The 19,110-nt window shown below is 37.6% G+C and overlaps 1 protein-coding gene across 1 annotated transcript in view; it reads left to right on the top strand.

The window, feature by feature from the left end:
- The window catches only part of LOC126427097 (proton-coupled amino acid transporter-like protein pathetic), a 161,725-nt gene extending 148,871 nt beyond the window's left edge, over positions 1–12,854 (top strand). The window contains exon 7 of the mRNA XM_050089341.1: positions 12,583–12,854. Coding sequence (XP_049945298.1) covers positions 12,583–12,854 — 272 coding nt within the window. The remainder of the gene's footprint in view (positions 1–12,582) is intronic.
- The last annotated feature ends 6,256 nt before the right edge of the window (positions 12,855–19,110 follow it).

Genomic DNA, 19,110 nt, shown 5'->3' with positions numbered 1-19,110 from the left:
TTCAAAACCACACCTTCTGCTGGAAAAGTTATGGCTACGGTGTTTTTTGATTCCGAAGGACTCTTGCTTGTGGACATCATGCCAAGTGGAACCACCATAAATTCTGATGCATATGTGACAACACTGAAGAAACTTCAAACTCGACTGAATCATGTTTGACCACATCAGCAAAAGCAGGATGTTTTGCTGTTGCACGACAATGCACGGGCACATGGAAGCGATCACAAAACTTGGATGGACAACACTGAAAAACCTGCCTTACAATCCTGACATGGTTCCATGTGACTATCATCTCTTTGGGAAAGTGAAAGACTCTCTTTGTGGAACAAGGTTTGAAGATGATGACTCCCTTTTGCACGCTGCGAAACAGTGGCTCCAACAGGTTGGTCCAGAATTTTAGTGGGTATACAGGCGCTGGTTCCAAGATGGCATAAGGCAGTTGAGAAGGATGGAATTTATGTGGGGAAATGAAAATATTGTTCCTAAAGGACATACCTACACACGTAAAACTTTCAAACATGTAGAATAAAAGATGGATTTTTAAAAAAATTGTTTGCATTTATTTTGGAGTGACCCTCGTAGATATATGTTCAGTATTTAACAGACATTTTCTGGGCATTGCTGATGAATTAAATACAAATTTAGTTTTTACAGGGAATCATATAACTTTCTTGGCAAATGCCTTTCCAAGATTGATGTCTGAAATACTCCTTTGTGATACAGACAAGGGGGAGATTGAGTCATTAATTAAATCACTGAAGACTAAGGACTCTCATGGTTATGAAGGAGTGCCTGGCAGAATATTAAAGTACTGTACTGCACATGTTAGCCCTGTATTTAGCCATATTTGCAATTTTTCCTTTAGGAAGGGTCAGTTTCCTGAACAATTAAAGTACTCAATAGTAAAGCCACTTTATAAAAAGGGAGAAAGGGATAATGTAGATAATTTTAGATCTATTTCTATGCCATCAGTGTTTGTTAAAGTTATTGAAAAGGCTGTGTGTGTAAGGATAATTCATCATTTTATATCACATGATTTGCTATCAAATGCACAGTTTGGCTTTAGAAGTCATTTAACAACTGAAAATGCTATATTCTGTTTTTTTCTTTGAGGCACTGGATGGGTTAAACTAAAGGTTTCGAATGCTAGGCATATTTTTTTTATTTAACTAAGGTGTTTGATTGTGTTGATCACAAATTGTTGCTCCAGAAGTTGGACCATTACAGAATACGGGGAGTAGCTCATAATTGGTTCACCTCTTAACTTTAGCAATAGACAACAAAAGGTCACATTATTCACAATGCTGAATGGCCACTCCTGTTCCTTATTTATATAAATTATATGCCTCTAGTATTACAGGTTATTCTATTTCTGTTTGCTGATGACACTAGCTTGGTAGTAAAAGATGTTGTGTGCACCATTGGTTCGGTTTCAAATAGTGCAGTTCATGACCTATGTTCATGGCGTGTAGAAAATAAACTAATGGTAAATCACAATAAGACTCAGCTTTTACAGTTTCTAACACACAATTCAACCAAACCTGTCATTTTAATTTCATATGATCAGTGAAACTGAACAGTTCGAACTTCTAGGTGTTTAGAAGGCTAGTAAACTGTCCTGGAAAGCCCAAAGACTTAATGCTGCCATTTTTACTATTTGAATGGTATCTGAAGTGAGTGATCATTCAACACAAAAATTAGTCTACTTTGCTTTTTTTCATTCACTTATGGTGTATGTTATTGTATTTTGGGGTAACTCTTCCCGTTCTAAAAGAATATTTTTGGCTCAGAAATGGGCAGTTCGGGCAATAAGTGCAGTAAGTTCATAAACCTCTTGTCGACCCCTGTTCACGAGTCTGGGTATTTTGACATTGGTCTCTAAATATATATATTCCTTACTGTCATTTCTTGTTAACAATACTAGTTTATTCCAAAGAATAAGCAGCTTTCACTCAGTTAATACTCGGCAGAAATCAAACCTGCATTTGGATTAGACTTCCTTAACCCTTGTGCAGAAATGTGTTTAGTATACTGGTACATCCATTTTCAATAAGCTGCCACTCAAATTCAAAAATCTTTGCAGTAATCCACTCACTTTCAAATCAAAACTGAAGAGTTTACTCATGGGTCACTCCTTCTATTCTGTCAAAGAGTTCTTTGAAAAATTAAGCTGATTCTTGTTGTATTGTTGATTGCATTTACTTAAACTTATGGATTGACTTTTTTCGGGTTCATAAACATTTTATTTTTATCTTTTATTTCTTTTATGTTGTAATTTCATGTACTGAAACAGTCCATGATCTTGGAGATTTGCTTCTCAATTTGGTCCTAAGTAACTTGATGTGTAAATAAATAAAGAAATCCTCAGTTTTATCATTTGCAATGAACTGAATATAGTTAGTCTCATAAAAGTGCAACAAGACTCCATTGCTGTTAAACCATTTCATTAAATTACTAAGAATATTCTTAACAGATTCTTGAAGACCTTCACGTGTATGACCACCAATCATAATGTTGGTGACATCTGCAAAAAATGGTGTGAAAGCAGTGTAGCTTTATACATTGAGGTAGGTCATTTATAAATATGAAGAATTGTAAAGGACCAAGAATGAACCCTTGGGGCACTCCATATTTAATGGTTCTTGAATTAGATTAAACCAGATCACTATGGATCTCATCACTACTATTTATTACTACTCTCTGCTTTCTACCTTTGAAATATGATTCTAACCACTTATTTGCTATACCACTTATTCCTAACAGGTCTGCTTTCTATAACATGATTTGGTGGTTTGCAGCGTCAAAGGCTTTTGACAAGCCACAATATAATCTCATTGTTACCATTTTGTTATTAAGTGAATCCAGAATTTAATTTGTGAAAGCAAAAATTGCTTGTTCGGTTTACAGACGCTTTTGGAAAACAAACTGACTTTTCCTCAGAATGTTATATTTATCTAGAAGCTTCAAAATTCTCATATACATAAGCTTTTCTAGAAGCATTGAAAAAGCAGTTAAAAGAGAAACTGATCTGTGATTTGTGACTTCAGTTTTGTCACCTTTCTTGAAAAGGAGTTTTACAACAGCATATTTGAGTCTGTCAGGCACAGTTCCTTGTTGCAAGGATACATTGAAAATGTGGCTAAGTGCATCACTAATAGGAGCACAGCTCTGTTTCAGTAAATTATTACAGATATTATCTACCTCAGTGGAATACATATTATTAAGAGAGATGATTGTTCTTTTACTATCAGATGCTGCGACAGGTCTGATATGAGTTTTACCTATATGTTTGAGTATAGTCTTTTGCATAAGACTCAGAACTCCATGAACAGAACCCTTACAGCCTGTCTGTTATGAAACAGACAAGAAGTGGTTGTTGAAAATGTTGGTTATGTTTTCAGGATTGTGTACTAGATTTCCTTCATCTTTAATTTTGAGTTCTTCAAAATTTCTTATGGTTTCCTTGTCTCCCTTCCAACATTATTCCAAATAATCTTAATTTTGGTATGAGAGTTATCAATTTCTTGCTTGTAATACAATACTTTTGATTTTTGTATTACTTTCTTTAGTATCTTACAGTATATTTTATAATAGCCAGTTTTCATTGTGTACTTAGACACTCTAACTGCAATGTAATGTTCCCTCTTTCTTTTACATGATTGTTTAATTCCCTTTGTGATCCAGGGTTTGTTCGGTGATGTACCAGTATTGCTTCTAAAAAACGTTTTTTGGAATACCTCTTCAAAGATGGCCGAGAACACATTTATATAAAAAATTAGCATTAACCTCCACTGTATACTGGGATCCAGTCCATCAGGTTGAGTCTGTGTTTAAAGGCTTCCAGTGCAACACTAGTTGTTGACCTAATATATTTCCAGGTGCAGATTAATTTCTTGAGGGGTGTACTGTCATTCAGAGTGAAGAGTTGTCCATCGTGGTCAGAGGGTCCATTCAAGGCAAAGGTGACAGTGAAGTTACAGTGCCTACTTAAATCTATAAATATACTATCTATCAAAGTCTGACTCTCAGGTGTGATCCTAGTGGGAAAGTCCACTACTGGAATAAGGTTATTTGAATTCATCAGAAGTTGTTTCTCTAATTTAATTATGTTTTCAGTTAAAAAGTCAACATTAAAATCCCGCAGAATTTTTAGAAAATAAAGTAGATAACAATAATTCTATTCGAACCAAAAAGACCTAAAGTTAGCTCCAGGTACCCTGTAAATAGCCAATATTATTATTGGGGAGCTATCTACTGTAACTTCTATTGGACAGGCTTCCTATAGTTTTTCTCAACAGTATTTCTGTATATCTATATATCTAAATATGATATGAAAAATGTCTGCTTGTGTCTGTGTATGTGCGGATGGATATGTGTGTGTGTGTGCGAGTGTATACCTGTCCTTTTTTCCCCCTAAGGTAAGTCTTTCCGCTCCCGGGATTGGAATGACTCCTTACCCTCTCCCTTAAAACCCACATCCTTTTGTCTTTCCCTCTCCTTCCCTCTTTCCTGACGAAGCAACCTTCGGTTGCGAAAGCTAGAATTTTGTGTGCATGTATGTGTTTGTTTGTGTTTCTATTGTCCTGCCAGCGCTTTCGTATGGTAAGTCACATCATCTTTGTTTTTAAATATATTTTTCCCACATGGAATGTTTCCCTATCATATTCATATCTCTAAATATGATATTATTTTTAACAAAAATATTTAGATCACCTCTTTCCTTTTTGTCCCTAGAGTAGTAGCTTGCAGTGTTGTAGGTAGAATCTAAATGTACTAAGTTAATGCCATTTGTGACATGATGTTCTGTAAAGCATAATATTTAAGCATTGTTTATACAATTTCTGTCATTTATATTAACTGATAGCTGATGTATTAACTGATCTGCTTTGCTGCTAAGTCCCCTAATACTTTGATGAATGATATACAGGTTAGACTTGTTTCTAGAGGGTCACTTATCTTGGATGCTTCTTGTTCTTTGTATCTGCAGTTAAAAATTCTTTCAGACACAATGGACACAATAGTTTCCATCTGCTTACTGTTCCTTGTTGATTCTGCTTGGCTGTTGTGTTTACTTCTATTGCCACTGGTACCTCTTTTTCTTCTGCTGGTGATGTTATGCCTAAAACATTCTTTGTTTATTTGTTGAGTGTGGCTTGATCTTCCTGGTGAAGACCAAGTGGTGAAGTTATTTTTGGAGCTTGCAAAATTTGTGCTTCATTCACCTCCATCCTTATTGGCTTGGACCATTTCAAAATTTGCATCTGTTTTACTATTTTACTGTTACTTTCTGGCCTACTGGGTTTAAACCACTCCATAATTGATGGCTTTACTGTTTGCTGCTCGCCAAAAATACTTTGTGATTAGCATTCGATTGCCACTTGCCCTGGGTCCTTCATTGACCCATAAAATTCAAGTAAATAATTTATCAGCAAGTAGCTCCTTTCCTGATGCATTTGAGCTGTATAGAACCTTCATTCCAAAATGTTTATGTCTATAACATCAACATTCTGGAAATGAGTACATATTTCCATGAAACTCCTGTTGCGACTCTAATTTTGCAGTTCACACATGACCAACTTGGTAAATCATGATGTAGTGAGACCTTCACGAGTACATTTGTATTGTACAGACCGTCTGTATACTCCTTCCATCTTTCAACTTCCCCATTTCTGCTTAGGACTGGTTTTCCATCTGAGCTGCTTCTCTTTTTTCCAAAGGTCCCTTTAATTTTCCTTTAGGTGGTATTTGTCTTTCCCCTAGTGAAATATGCATGTATTCCCTTTCACCTACTTCTTTTGCTGCCTATTCATATTTTCTCCTTTCATCAGTTAAATTCAACATCTCCTGTGTTATCCCTGGATTTATACTAGGCTTTGTGCTTTTACCTATTTGATCCTCTGCTGCCTTCATTATTTTATCTCATAAAGATCTCATCTTCTACTGTATTCCTTTCTATTGTTCTTGTCAACAGTTGCCTAATATTCTCTCTGAAACTCTCCTCAACTGCTGGTTCTTTCACCTTATCCAGGTCCCATCTCCTTAATTTCATCCTTTTTTGTAATTTCTTCAGTTTTAATCTTCAGTTCACAAACATTAAATTGTGGTCAGAGTCCATGTCTGCCCCTGAAAATGTCTTAAAATTTAAAATCTGATTCTGAAATCTCTCTCTTACGATTTTATAATCAATCTGAAACCTTCCGGTGTTTCCATGTCTCTGTAATAGTAATAGAAAAGTAATATTGAATAATTTTATGTGTATTGCAGACACAAATACCTGGGAAGCAGCAAATTTAAATGTTTGTTGTGTAGAGGTCAATGTAATTTTTCTTGTGAGTGCTTCACTTGTGTTTACCTATCATGTATCTGGGAAGTTGCCATTTTTAATGTTGTGTTTGTAATTTAGAGTATTTCTTTTATGAGTGACTTAATTTTTGTGTAATTTTGTCTGAAGATAATGCTTTACAAATTGTATGCATGCACGTAACACAGGAGATGTTCCTTGAAGAATCAAGTTGAATTTTGGTATAGATCACTGGAGAAATGTAAATGGAGAGGAGCCATTCAAATTGAGTGTTTTCAAAAGTGATCAAGATCGTGGCCCTTGTGAGAATAACATTGCAGGTAAAACTGAATGAGGAAATGACATGTCACACTGGAGAGCCTTTGAGAGCAACACAAAAATGACACATGAGAGATAGTGCCCAACAAGTACCGAGAGGTTGAGAATGAAGTGTGGGCTATTAAGGGAAAACAGAGGAAGAGACAAGGGATGTGCATGAGAAGTGAGATAGCCTTGGTTTTGAATATAATAAGGGTGTTACTTTTTGAGAGGAGAGAAGTGAAGCACAATTTGATTTTCACAACATGGCAACTGTAGCTAAATTTGCAGATGTAAAATAGTGGCAGTCTGATAAGATTGAGATTGATTGTTAATTATTGTAAGGCAGCTTCCCATTTTTGTTGTTACATTATACAATGTAATAGAATTAACAGTAGAAATGTTGTATGTTAAATTTATTTTCCACACAACTATCTTTAAATACCCTGTGAGGTAATAAATACATCAATGTAGAGAGTCAATAATAACCTCTTTTAGAAAATATGCAACTCATTGTAGTAAGTAGAAAAAATCATATATTATTTCAATGATCTCAAGAAACATTAAGTATATTTTTGGTTGTCCTTTTCCATGTTTCATTGTTCTTTTATGTGTGAGAATTTTATTCTTTGTGTTTCTTGATTAGTCAAGTTGATGGTACCAGTTATGCTGGAATTCATTTTCTAAACTGAAGGAGAATACTTTCAAACAGGCATATTTTCATACAAAGTTGTTTTATTCTCAGTTGACTGTGGGAATGTGCATGAGAGTCGCAAAAGCTGGTATTTTTGTTGATGTATTGAATAGTTCTACTGAATTCTTTTACTACAAAATGTCTAATATTTCACTACACTGCCAATATGCATTTTATAAAAAGCATTGTCCACAAATGATTTCAGTGCACCTCTAGTGACAATAACATTATTTTGGTACTTTTTAAGATTTAATTTTGGAATGAACTATTACAAGTAATGCTTATGTTCACTTTAGATCATATGTTGAATCCTGATGATAAACTTCATCTCCCTTGCAGGAAGTGGGTTCTTTTGAAAGCAGACTGAAACATTGTTCTTGTAATCATTTGTCTTTATTTTGTTTCATGGCTCTCTTTTCAATTTCCCTTGCTTTACAAATTTCATTTCAGTATTTTTCACTTTTATAAAAAAAATACATAAGAACTTAAGCACTGAATACTAAAGACAAAAAATGATTACTGCAGACTGAGATATGCTGACAGACTGAGACAGCAAACTCAATTGAACTTACAGGAACTGCTGCTGGCCCTTTTTTCACTTCTGTGCATATGCTAAAATTTGATTCCAGAAGCTGCAAGAACAAAAACTTCTAGGATCATCAAAACTTGTCCAGTCAAAAATGAATTACAAAAACCATACACATATTTTGTAACTACAATTTAAATGCTACCAAAGGACAGTTTCTATTCTTTAAATTAAAATTTATGATGAAAATCTCAAAAACTGAAAGGTTTGTTAACATTATTATTTTTAATTATATTTCTTTGAATAAAATGTGTTCAACAGAACTAATTTCTTAGTTAGACTCACCAGATATGTCAGCTTAATTAAATACAGAACAATAAAATCCAGTTGGAACCTTATAAATAAAACTTCCACAATTTTGGAGAACTACATGTTCCTGAGTAAGTGCCTTTCAGAATTTACCACAGAATATACATACCTAAGGAGTGAGCATTTGGATGTGCAGAACAAGAATTCTGTCTGCGATATCTCCTGTAGCTCATGTCACATGATTTTGGGACAGCACATTTTAGCCCATATGGCACATAGCATATTTTGAGTATTCTTACTTTGTTGCTTCAGAACTACTGTGAAACATTGTATACACAATTTACAGACATCTTAACAACACCAGGAACTGAACCTGGCTTAAAGATATGAAGAGCAATGGTATTGTGCTTTTATACCATAGTTTGTAGCTCAGATTCCCCTTTATATATGTTTCTTCAGTAATGGGCTAAGAAGTGACAGCCAACCATTTTTTTTTTTTTTTTACCTTTTCTGTTGCACTTATTCATATTGTGAACACTGTAGATGGCACTGAAGTGTCACAAAAAACAATGTATTTCGAACTATGAAATTGTTATAGTGAATATGGAAACTGATTTGCACCACCAACTTGTCCATTATTATTTTCTGTTTTTCCTCATTTACCCTTCTGCTTTTTATAGACATGTAAATTATCTATGACATTTTTTCTCCATCTCATCATAAAAGTGAAACCATACACTATGCACCAAATAAATAAATAAAAATATAATATCAGTGCTTGAATTTTGGAGTAATAAAGAAGTGACAGCTTACAATATCTTTTTTAGGTTTTATATTGCAATGATTCATATTGTCAAATCTGTTCTAATTAAATATTCTACAATGACATTACATTGGAAATTGTCTGACGCAGTAATATTTAGATACACACAAGGGCTTGAGAACCTGCTTAAATTATAAGAAAGTAAACAGCTTGTCGTGTATAAACTTTATCTGCATGTGAACATAGCACCAATATGTGAACACTCACTGACAGTTTACTCAAATTGATCTAGCACTTGTCTCATAAACACATGGCCTTAAAATTGCAGAAATTATTGCTACAATGCAAGACTTTATAATACCAAGGCTTGATATTTTTCAACATGTAAAGTGCCTCATATCAATATGGCATTTGGTTATCACTCATTAGCCAGAACATTATGACCACCTACCCAATAGCTGGTGTGTCCACCTTTGGCATGAATAACAATGGCAACACATCATGGCATGGAACCAATGAGGCCTTGGTCCGTCACCAGAGGGAACTGGCACCATATCTGCACCCACGTATTGTGTGGAATGGGGTAAATTCTGTGGAATGGTTTCGATGAGCTCTGATGTCATGTTCAATCACATCCCAGATGTGTTCAATTGAGTTGAGATGTGGTGAACTGAGAGGCAGGGGGAGGGGAGGGATGGGGGGCAGCACATCAATTGGATCTCCCACCATGTTCCTTGAACCACTCCATCATACTCCTGGCCTTGCGATGTGGTGCATTTCCTTGTTGAAAAATGTGACTGCCATTGGGAAACATGATCATCATGAAGGGGTGTACGTGAACTGCAACCAGTGTATACTCCTTGACCATAATAGTGCCTTGCATGAGCTCCACTCAACCCATGGGTGCCCACGTGAATGTTCCCCATAGCATAAAGAGCTGTCCTTAGCTCATCTCTGTAGCTCATCTATGTCCCGCAGTACAAGTGCCAAAGAACTGTTCCCCTGGAAAATGATGGATTCACAACCTCCCATCAGCATGGTGAAGAATGTACCAGGATTCATCAGGGTATGAAACACACTGCCACTGCGCCAATGGCCACATGCTCATTTCAGTCCTAGTTGCCAAAGTAGTGTTGTTAATATTGGTACTTGAATGAGCTGTCAGCTGTGTAGACCCATTGCTAAGAGTGTTTGGTGTACTGTGTGTTCAGACACACATGTACTCTGCCCAGCATAAAAGTCTGATGTTAGATCCATCACAGTTCACTGCCTGTCCTGTTTTACCAGTCTGCCCAGCCTACAACATTTGACATCTGCAGTGAGGTGTGGACCCCCGGCCCCACTATGGCTGGAAGTGGTTTCACATTGGTCCACCATGTGTTGAAGACATTCACTACAGCACTCCCACCAAGTTGTGGAGTTTCTGAAATGCTCATGCCTAGACTCAGGGCCATCACAATCTGCCATTGGTCAAACTCTTATAGATCACATGCCTTCCCCATTTGACACACAGGCAGCATACTCACTGATACTACATGCACTGTGCATGAGTCTGGCTAGCAACCATTCCTCGCCAGGTGACACTGTTATTGCCTGGATGGATTTATATCAATAGTAGATTGGTGGTCATAATATTCTGGCTGATTAGTGTACATTTGTTGTACATACCTATGAAAAGTAGCTGGCCCTTCTTTCATATAATTCTCTTTACATCTGCAGCAACAACAGTACTGCACCATAGCTGTTACTTAAATTCAAACATGTAAAAGCATATATTAAACAAGATGAATACATGTAATATTCAGCTTTTGCTATTACTATAAATTGTAGACAATCAGCATCATTCCAGGATGCTCACTGATACTATATGCACTATGCATGAGTCTGACTAACAATCATTCCTCGCAAGGTGACATTGCAATTGCCTGGAGGGGTTTATATCAATAGTCTGCCTTGATGTTGAAAAAGTGCGCAGTACACTATACTTACTCCATAGGTATACATTCCCTATGGAATGTACAAAGAAAAATTATGAAGGGGCTTACTAATTGTATCAATGTCCCTATACCAAAAGAAATGACGGGATGAGGAACATTTTGTGGAATTTAATATACTTAAATATTGTACAAAATAATAACGAAATGAAATATTCTTGTTAATAGCTGTGTATTTTAAACCAATGGTTTCTTGATTTCATTACATCTATTTTGTCACTATATGCTAGATAAAACAAAATAGGCCTTTCTAATATTGCAACAATTGTAACACATGCCAAATAAGCGAGACTGTTTTGGTGCAAATGGTCATTTTTATCTGCCTCATTTACATAGATGACATGACAGATCATGAAGTACCAGTATCAAATGTGTAAAAGTTTAACTGTTAGGAAATAGTTTCACATTTCTTTCATATGCTCCAGTTTCTCAAGCATGAAATCAAAATCATAGTAATACAAAAATGTTATATAAATCTGGAATCATCATATTCTTCCATGTAATTTGTGTAATGTCCCTGTTCCTTCTACTTCATCATTCAAACAATTTTCTCATCATTAATTCTATAACTGTTCCTGCCAATGTCAAAACTTTTTATCTAGTTAACTGCACTAACCCTGCCAGAATCACTTGTTTAGTAATCCCACAGTTATTCTCTGGTTAGGCGTTATTACCTGTTTATACAATGCATTTCCATCACTGTTCCAAGAACAGAACTTTAGCGGCTGCTAACCAGGGACTGTACAACTGGCCCCGAGTAGTGTAGCGACCTAGCAAAAATTTTCTGTCAAAATTTCATTTTCTTGGATACAATGAGAAGATTAATACTTAATCTTTCTTACTTGTTAGTCATTTATTTCCATTCTAATAGCCTGGATCCACAGATTTCACTAATAAGTGTAACAATGCTGATCATTCACACACGCAATCAGCCACATAAATAAAAAGTATTGGCATTCACCCATTTGGGTTTATTCTACTCTGCTCATATAGCCCCATCCCTTTTAGTCTGCAGGAAAAATTTTTTGAATTTCTAGATGTGACAGGAAGTCCCTTGGTGGAGACATCATGTACACTATGCACACATTCAAAAATCAACTTATGTTCCTTTCAGATATCAACTTAGAATGTGTTCAATAATCAACAATCGATAGACCAATGTACACTGGACGCTAGGTGCTTTCTGAAAAAAGGCATTTTCTTCAAGAATATGAATTTGGCATTCCTTAAAATTGCTGCCTGGAGCAGATACCCCAGTTTCCCCCCCTCCCCTCCCCCCTTCCCCAAGATACAGGACTGTTGTTCAGTAAAACTGAAGAACAGTCCCTTTTGAAAGTAGCAGTTTCCCCATTTAGTTGTATTATATTAAATTTAGCTTGAGGGAGCACAAATAGTTTAAAGTGGTATAATGATAATGAATTATTACTTTAGTTTTTAGGCAATGATTCATTTTAAAGTGCTCCACAATTCATTTCACATCACTGAATGTCCTCCTCCATAAATAAATCTATGAAACGCATTTGTCAAATGAATGAATGAAAGGAAAGTGGTATGTGTGGAGAACATGTCCACTGATTCACTTATAGGATTCTGTGTGGCTAAAGTGGCCATTGTAAATGAACTAAATTAAAATTTTGTTAGTACACAATCTAGAAATTTCGATTTATTATTTTAATTTCTGTTTTTGTTCTTTTCCAGTTGGTCTGGCAGTTGCAGTGCCCACAATAGGGCCATTCATGTCTCTTATTGGTGCTCTTTGCATGTCTGTACTTGGTATCATGGTACCAGCACTTATTGAAGTTGTTACATTCTGGGATAGTGGACTTGGACGTTTTAAATGGCTACTTTGGAAAAATGTGTTGGTGTGTGTATTTGGATTAATGGCACTTATGTTTGGTACCTATACCAGCATAGAAGAAATTATTCTGGTGTATTCAAGTGATGAGAAATTAAGGATTCTCCAAAACTGAAGAATGACTTCAACCACTTCAGAGATGAAGATAAGACATTATTCAAATGTTACATGCATCTGCAGAATATATATTGCAGTTTTTGGCATGAGTGATATCCAATGAAACTAAAAGGATTTTACATTTTTTTTTTTTTTTAACTTGTGCAGTTTATGTCAACCATCAGTGATTGGTGTAAATGCAGTTTTGGAGCAGTACCAAAATTGCTATTCATTGATTTAATAAATAAGAAGAAAGGAGGACTAAGCACATAATAAGGGTGCTTGTGCATGAGATGCATTATTATTGAAATAAATGTAATAGTTGTCTATTTTTAAATGAAGTGATTTAAATGCAAAAGGATTTTTAATATCTCAAATCCAGCTTATTTTAATAGGCACAATTTTATAGTAATATACTGTTATGTTTTTAAAGAAAACACAGTTAAAATATTAATTTTTTTAGCTGTTACACAAACATTCTCTTATCATACTACGTTTTGGTAAGAATCTAGAATATGAGTGTGCCATTAGATAAAGTGTTCCCCAGAGCAGTAGTGTCAGGGATTGTTATGAATGTGCAACTTCTGGTTCTAAGTGACCACTAAGAAACCAACAGACAGATGTGTTTCATAGCAGTGTATTATATAATTGTTCCAAAACATAACTACAGTTCATACAATATATTCAGCAGAAAGTGTGGTTTTAATCCTAAAAGCTTTTAACTTCTGCTCAGCATAGAAGACATTGTTCAGGTGGATACAAGTGATGAGAAATTAAAGATTCTCCAAAACTGAAGAATGACTTCAACCACTTCAGAGATGGGTTAAGCATACAGAGTATGCAGCAACATGTAAGTCTGAGGTGCACTTTCACAAACAGAGAGAAAAATCTTGTACCTATACAGGTGAAAAATACTTGACTTATAACAGAAATCTTGGACGTATACTTTTCTGCTCCAAAGCTATATGGGAAATGGTTCTGGGATTATTGCACATTTAATAAATTATTTATTACCTCAGTTTGTTTATCAGTTCAGTATATATTTTTGTGAACTGCCACATATAACCTCTAAAATCTAACATGGTCTTTTGGGACCTGATGGGTCATGGTCTGGAGGTTGAAATACTTAGAAGGACTTGGGGGCTACCCTGTGGAAAGTTCTTCAGGAATGAATGAGACCTCAAGGCCTTATCTTACAATCCGGTGTGAGTTCGGTTGTGCTGTCTCTGATAGTGTTCAAGAAAACTGAGTAAGTATGAGGTATTCATATTTGTTCTCCAAGATCACGAAATACTGAAACTACATAGTTATCATTTCCAAGCTTGAAGTCTTCAGATATACAACACTAGTTTGTTTTCACTACAACAAAACTGTAGGTCCTCAGTACATAATTTCTCATTTATTGTGGGCTTTTATACTCGTATTTACAGTTTCTCTGTCCAAGTCATTTTATTTGCTAATATTGTTCTAACGACCCAGTTACATGTTTTTACAAAGTTCTAACATATTTGAGCCTTATAAAGTACAATTTAGAATAAGGGCTTAGTATTCACATATCATTAAATTAATATTTCAAGTGTATATATATATATATATATATATATATATATATATATATATATATATATATATATATATATATATGGTTATAATAGAGGGAAACATTCCACGTAGGAAAAATATATTTAAAAACAAAGATGATGTGACCTGCCAGCACTTTCATTTAGTAAGTCACATCATCTTTGTTTTTAAATATATAATTATATATAATATTAATTTAATGATATGTGAATACTAAGCCCATATTCTAAATTGTACTTTATAAGGCTCAAATATGTTAGAACTTTGTAAAAACATGTAACTGGGTCGTTAGAACAATATTAGCAAATAAATATATGGTTATAATAGAGGGAAACATTCCACATAGGAAAAATATATCTAAAAACAAAGATGATGTGACTTACCAAATGAAAGTGCTGGCAGGTCAACAGACACACAAACAAACACAACCACACATATATATATATATATCTAAAAACAAAGATGATGTGACTTATCAAATGAAAGTGCTGGCAGGTCGACAGACACACAAACAAATGCAAACATACACACAAAATTCAAGCTTTCGCAACAAACTGTTGCCTCATCAGGAAAGAGGGAAGGAGAGGCAAAGACGAAAGGATGTGGGTTTTAAGGGAGAGGGTAAGGAGTCATTCCAATCCCGGGAGCGGAAAGACTTACCTTAGGGGGAAAAAAGGACGGTTATACACTCGCACACACACACATATCCATCCACACATATACAGACACAAGCAGACATATTTAAAGACAAAGAGTTTGGGCAGAGATGTCAGTCGAGGCAGAAGTGCAGAGGCAAAGATGTTGTTGAATGACAGGTGAGGTATGAGTGGCGGCAACTTGAAATTAGCGGAGATTGAGGCCTGGTGGATAACAGGAAGAGAGGATATATTGAAGAGCAAGTTCCCATCTCCGGAGTTCGGATAGGTTGGTGTTAGTGAGAAGTATCCAGATAACCCGGACGGTGTAACACTGTGCCAAGATGTGCTGGCCGTGCACCAAGGCATGTTTAGCCACAGGGTGATCCTCATTACCAACAAACACTGTCTGCCTGTGTCCATTCATGCGAATGGACAGTTTGTTGCTGGTCATTCCCACATAGAATGCGTCACAGTGTAGGCAGGTCAGTTGGTAGATCACATGGGTGCTTTCACACGTGGCTCTGCCTTTGATCGTGTAAACCTTCCGGGTTACAGGACTGGAGTAGGTGGTGGTGGGAGGGTGCATGGGACAGGTTTTACACCGGGGGCAGTTACAAGGGTAGGAGCCAGAGGGTAGGGAAGGTGGTTTGGGGATTTCACAGGGATGAACTAAGAGGTTGCGAAGGTTAGGTGGACGGCGGAAAGACACTCTTGGTGGAGTGGGGAGGATTTCATGAAGGATGGATCTCATTTAGGGGCAGGATTTGAGGAAGTCGTATCCCTGCTGGAGAGCCACATTCAGAATCTGATCCAGTGCCGGAAAGTATCCTGTCACAAGTGGGGCACTTTTGTGGTTCTTCTGTGGGAGGTTCTGGGTTTGAGAGGATGAGGAAGTGGCTCTGGTTATTTGCTTCTGTACCAGGTCGGGAGGGTAGTTGCAGGATGCAAAAGCTGTTGTCAGGTTGTTGGTGTAATGCTTCAGGGATTCCGGACTGGGGCAGATTCGTTTGCCACGAAGACCTAGGCTGTAGGGAAGGGATAGTTTGATGTGGAATGGGTGGCAGCTGTCGTAATGGAGGCACTGTTGCTTGTTGGTGGGTTTGATGTGGACAGACGTGTGAAGCTGGCCATTGGACAGGTGGAGGTCAACATCAAGGAAAGTGGCATGGGATTTGGAGTAGGATCAGGTGAATCTGATGGAACCAAAGGAGTTGAGGTTGGAGAGGAAATTCTGGAGTTCTTCTTCACTGTGAGTCCAGATCATGAAGATGTCATCAATAAATCTGTACCAAACTTTGGGTTGGCAGGCCTGGGTAACCAAGAAGGCTTCCTCTGAGTGACCCATGAATAGGTTGGCGTACGAAGGGGCCATCCTGGTACCCATGGCTGTTCCCTTTAATTGTTGCTATGTCTGGCCTTCGAAAGTGAAGAAGTTGTGGGTCAGGATGAAGCTGGCTAAGGTAATGAGGAAAGAGGTTTTAGGTAGGGTGGCAGGTGATCGGCGTGAAAGGAAGTGCTCCATCGCAGCGAGGCCCTGGACGTGCGGGATATTTGTGTATAAGGAAGTGGCATCAATGGTTACAAGGATGGTTTCTGGGGGTAACGCATTGGGTAAGGATTCCAGGCGTTCAAGAAAGTGGTTGGTGTCTTTCATGAAGGATGGGAGACTGCACGTAATGGGTTGAAGGTGTTGATCTACGTAGGCAGAGATACGTTCTGTGGGGGCTTGGTAACCAGCTACAATGGGGCGGCCGGGATGATTGGGTTTGTGAATTTTAGGAAGAAGGTAGAAGGTAGGGGTGCGGGGTGTCTGTGGGGTCAGGAGGTTCATGGAGTCAGGTGAAAGGTTTCGTAGGGGGCCTAAGGTTCTGAGGATTCCTTGAAGCTCCGCCTGGACATCAGGAATGGGATTACCTTGGCAAACTTTGTATGTGGTGTTGTCTGAAAGCTGACGCAGTCCCTCAGCCACATACCCCTGACGATCAAGTACCATGGTCGTGGAACCCTTGTCCGCCGGAAGAATGACGATGGACCAGTCAGCCTTCAGATCACGGATAGCCTGGGCTTCAGCAGTGGTGATGTTGGGAGTAGGATTAAGGTTTTTTAAGAAGGATTGAGAGGCAAGGCTGGAAGTCAGAAATTCCTGGAAGGTTTGGAGAGGGTGATTTTGAGGAAGAGGAGGTGGGTCCCACTGTGACGGAGGACGGAACTGTTCCAGGCAGGGTTCAATTTGGATAGTGTCTTGGGGAGTTGGATCATTAGGGGTAGGATTAGGATCATTTTTCTTCGTGGCAAAGTGATACTTCCAGCAGAGAGTACGAGTGTAGGACAGTAAATCTTTGACGAGGGCTGTTTCGTTGAATCTGGGAGTGGGGCTGAAGGTGAGGCCTTTGGATAGGACAGAGGTTTCGGATTGGGAGAGAGGTTTGGAGGAAAGGTTAACTACTGAATTAGGGTGTTGTGGTGCCAGATTGTGTTGATTGGAATTTTGAGGTTTTGGAGGGAGTGGAGCTGGAAGTGGGAGACTGAGTAGATGGGAGAGACTGGGTTTGTGTGCAATGAGAGGTGGTTGAGGTTTGCCGGAAAGGTTGTGAAGGGTGAATGAGTTGCCTTTCTGGAGGTGGGAAACCAGGAGATTGGATAGTTTTTTGAGGTGAAGGGTGGCATGCTGTTCTAATTTGCGGTTGGCCTGTAGGAGGATGCTCTGAATAGCTGGTGTGGATGTGGGAGAGGAAAGATTGAGGACTTTTATTAAGGATAGGAATGACTCCTTACCCTCTCCCTTAAAACCCACATCCTTTCGTCTTTCCCTCTCCTTCCCTCTTTCCTGATGAGGCAACAGTTTGTTGCGAAAGCTTTAATTTTGTGTGTATGTTTGTGTTTGTTTGTGTGTCTGTCGACCTGCCAGCACTTTCATTTGGTAAGTCACATCATCTTTGTTTTTAGATATATTTTTCCTACGTGGAATGTTTCCCTCTATTATAACCATATCATTAATTTGAACCCAACAATTACGTTTGTTATTGTCGCTGTTGCATTTCGAAATCCTTCCTGTCGTCTTATTTTCTCTTTCTGTTTTTACCAGTAGTCTCACTTTGTATTCACCTTCCCCTTTTTACCGTAATACAATTTTATCCCGCCTATATATACTCAATAATACGTAACCCACTTCCAAACCATAACCAAAAAAATTTTTATTTTCCGCTTTCAACACTACCGCTGCTATAAAATCCACCGTTTCTAGTTCAATAACAGCTGCTTTCACGTATTAAACAACCATTTCGGCTAGTTCTAATAACTTTCACTTTATTTCCACTTTCGTTTTTCGCACATCACTGATCATTTTTAGTCGCTCCCCACAGGTTTTAACGTCATTATTTCTTCGTCAGACAATTGTTAGCCCCATTTTCGTAATCTTTCACCACAACACCACTCCTTTTAATACATTTACACGTTTTTTTCGAAATTTTCCCGAATTTCTCCGTCCTTTAACGTGTTTTAGCGGCAACACAACCACCTAACTTTCATGCACATCGCTGTCTACCAACCCATGTTCACCACAGGATCAACTTAACCAACACTTTTTCGCCTTTTTTCATACCAGATCTCCAGTTACTTTCTAGCTCACCCTTATCTCTCCCCATATATTTTTATCTTTCATTTTCATTTCAACCTCATGTTACACTTTCCACCTTCTAATGCCATGTCACCCTCACAACACCCCCACAACGACCCCATTAAGTTTTATTTACATTCCCTCCGCAAACATGCCTTCACCCTAGCCAGATTACACTCGCATATTTTATTTTCTCAGGCTTGTCTGACATTTGGCATAACCCCCAAAGGCCTCACACTTAAAGTTCCAATCTCTGGCTGCAACCCTTCTTTCCATCAGTCCCTATACCAGTTCCAAACTGAACAATCCATTGCCCTCACCCACCTAATCCGTCATCTACACATCAACACAGCCAATGAACACACCCGTCAACTCCTATCCTTAATAAAAGTCCTCAATCTTTCCTCTCCCACATCCACACCAGCTATTCAGAGCATCCT

This window comes from Schistocerca serialis, chromosome 1 (genome assembly GCF_023864345.2).
Source record: "Schistocerca serialis cubense isolate TAMUIC-IGC-003099 chromosome 1, iqSchSeri2.2, whole genome shotgun sequence".
Lineage (NCBI taxonomy): Eukaryota > Metazoa > Arthropoda > Insecta > Orthoptera > Acrididae > Schistocerca > Schistocerca serialis.
Note: the sequence above shows the minus strand (reverse complement) of the source record. Positions and strands in the feature narration are given on the sequence as shown.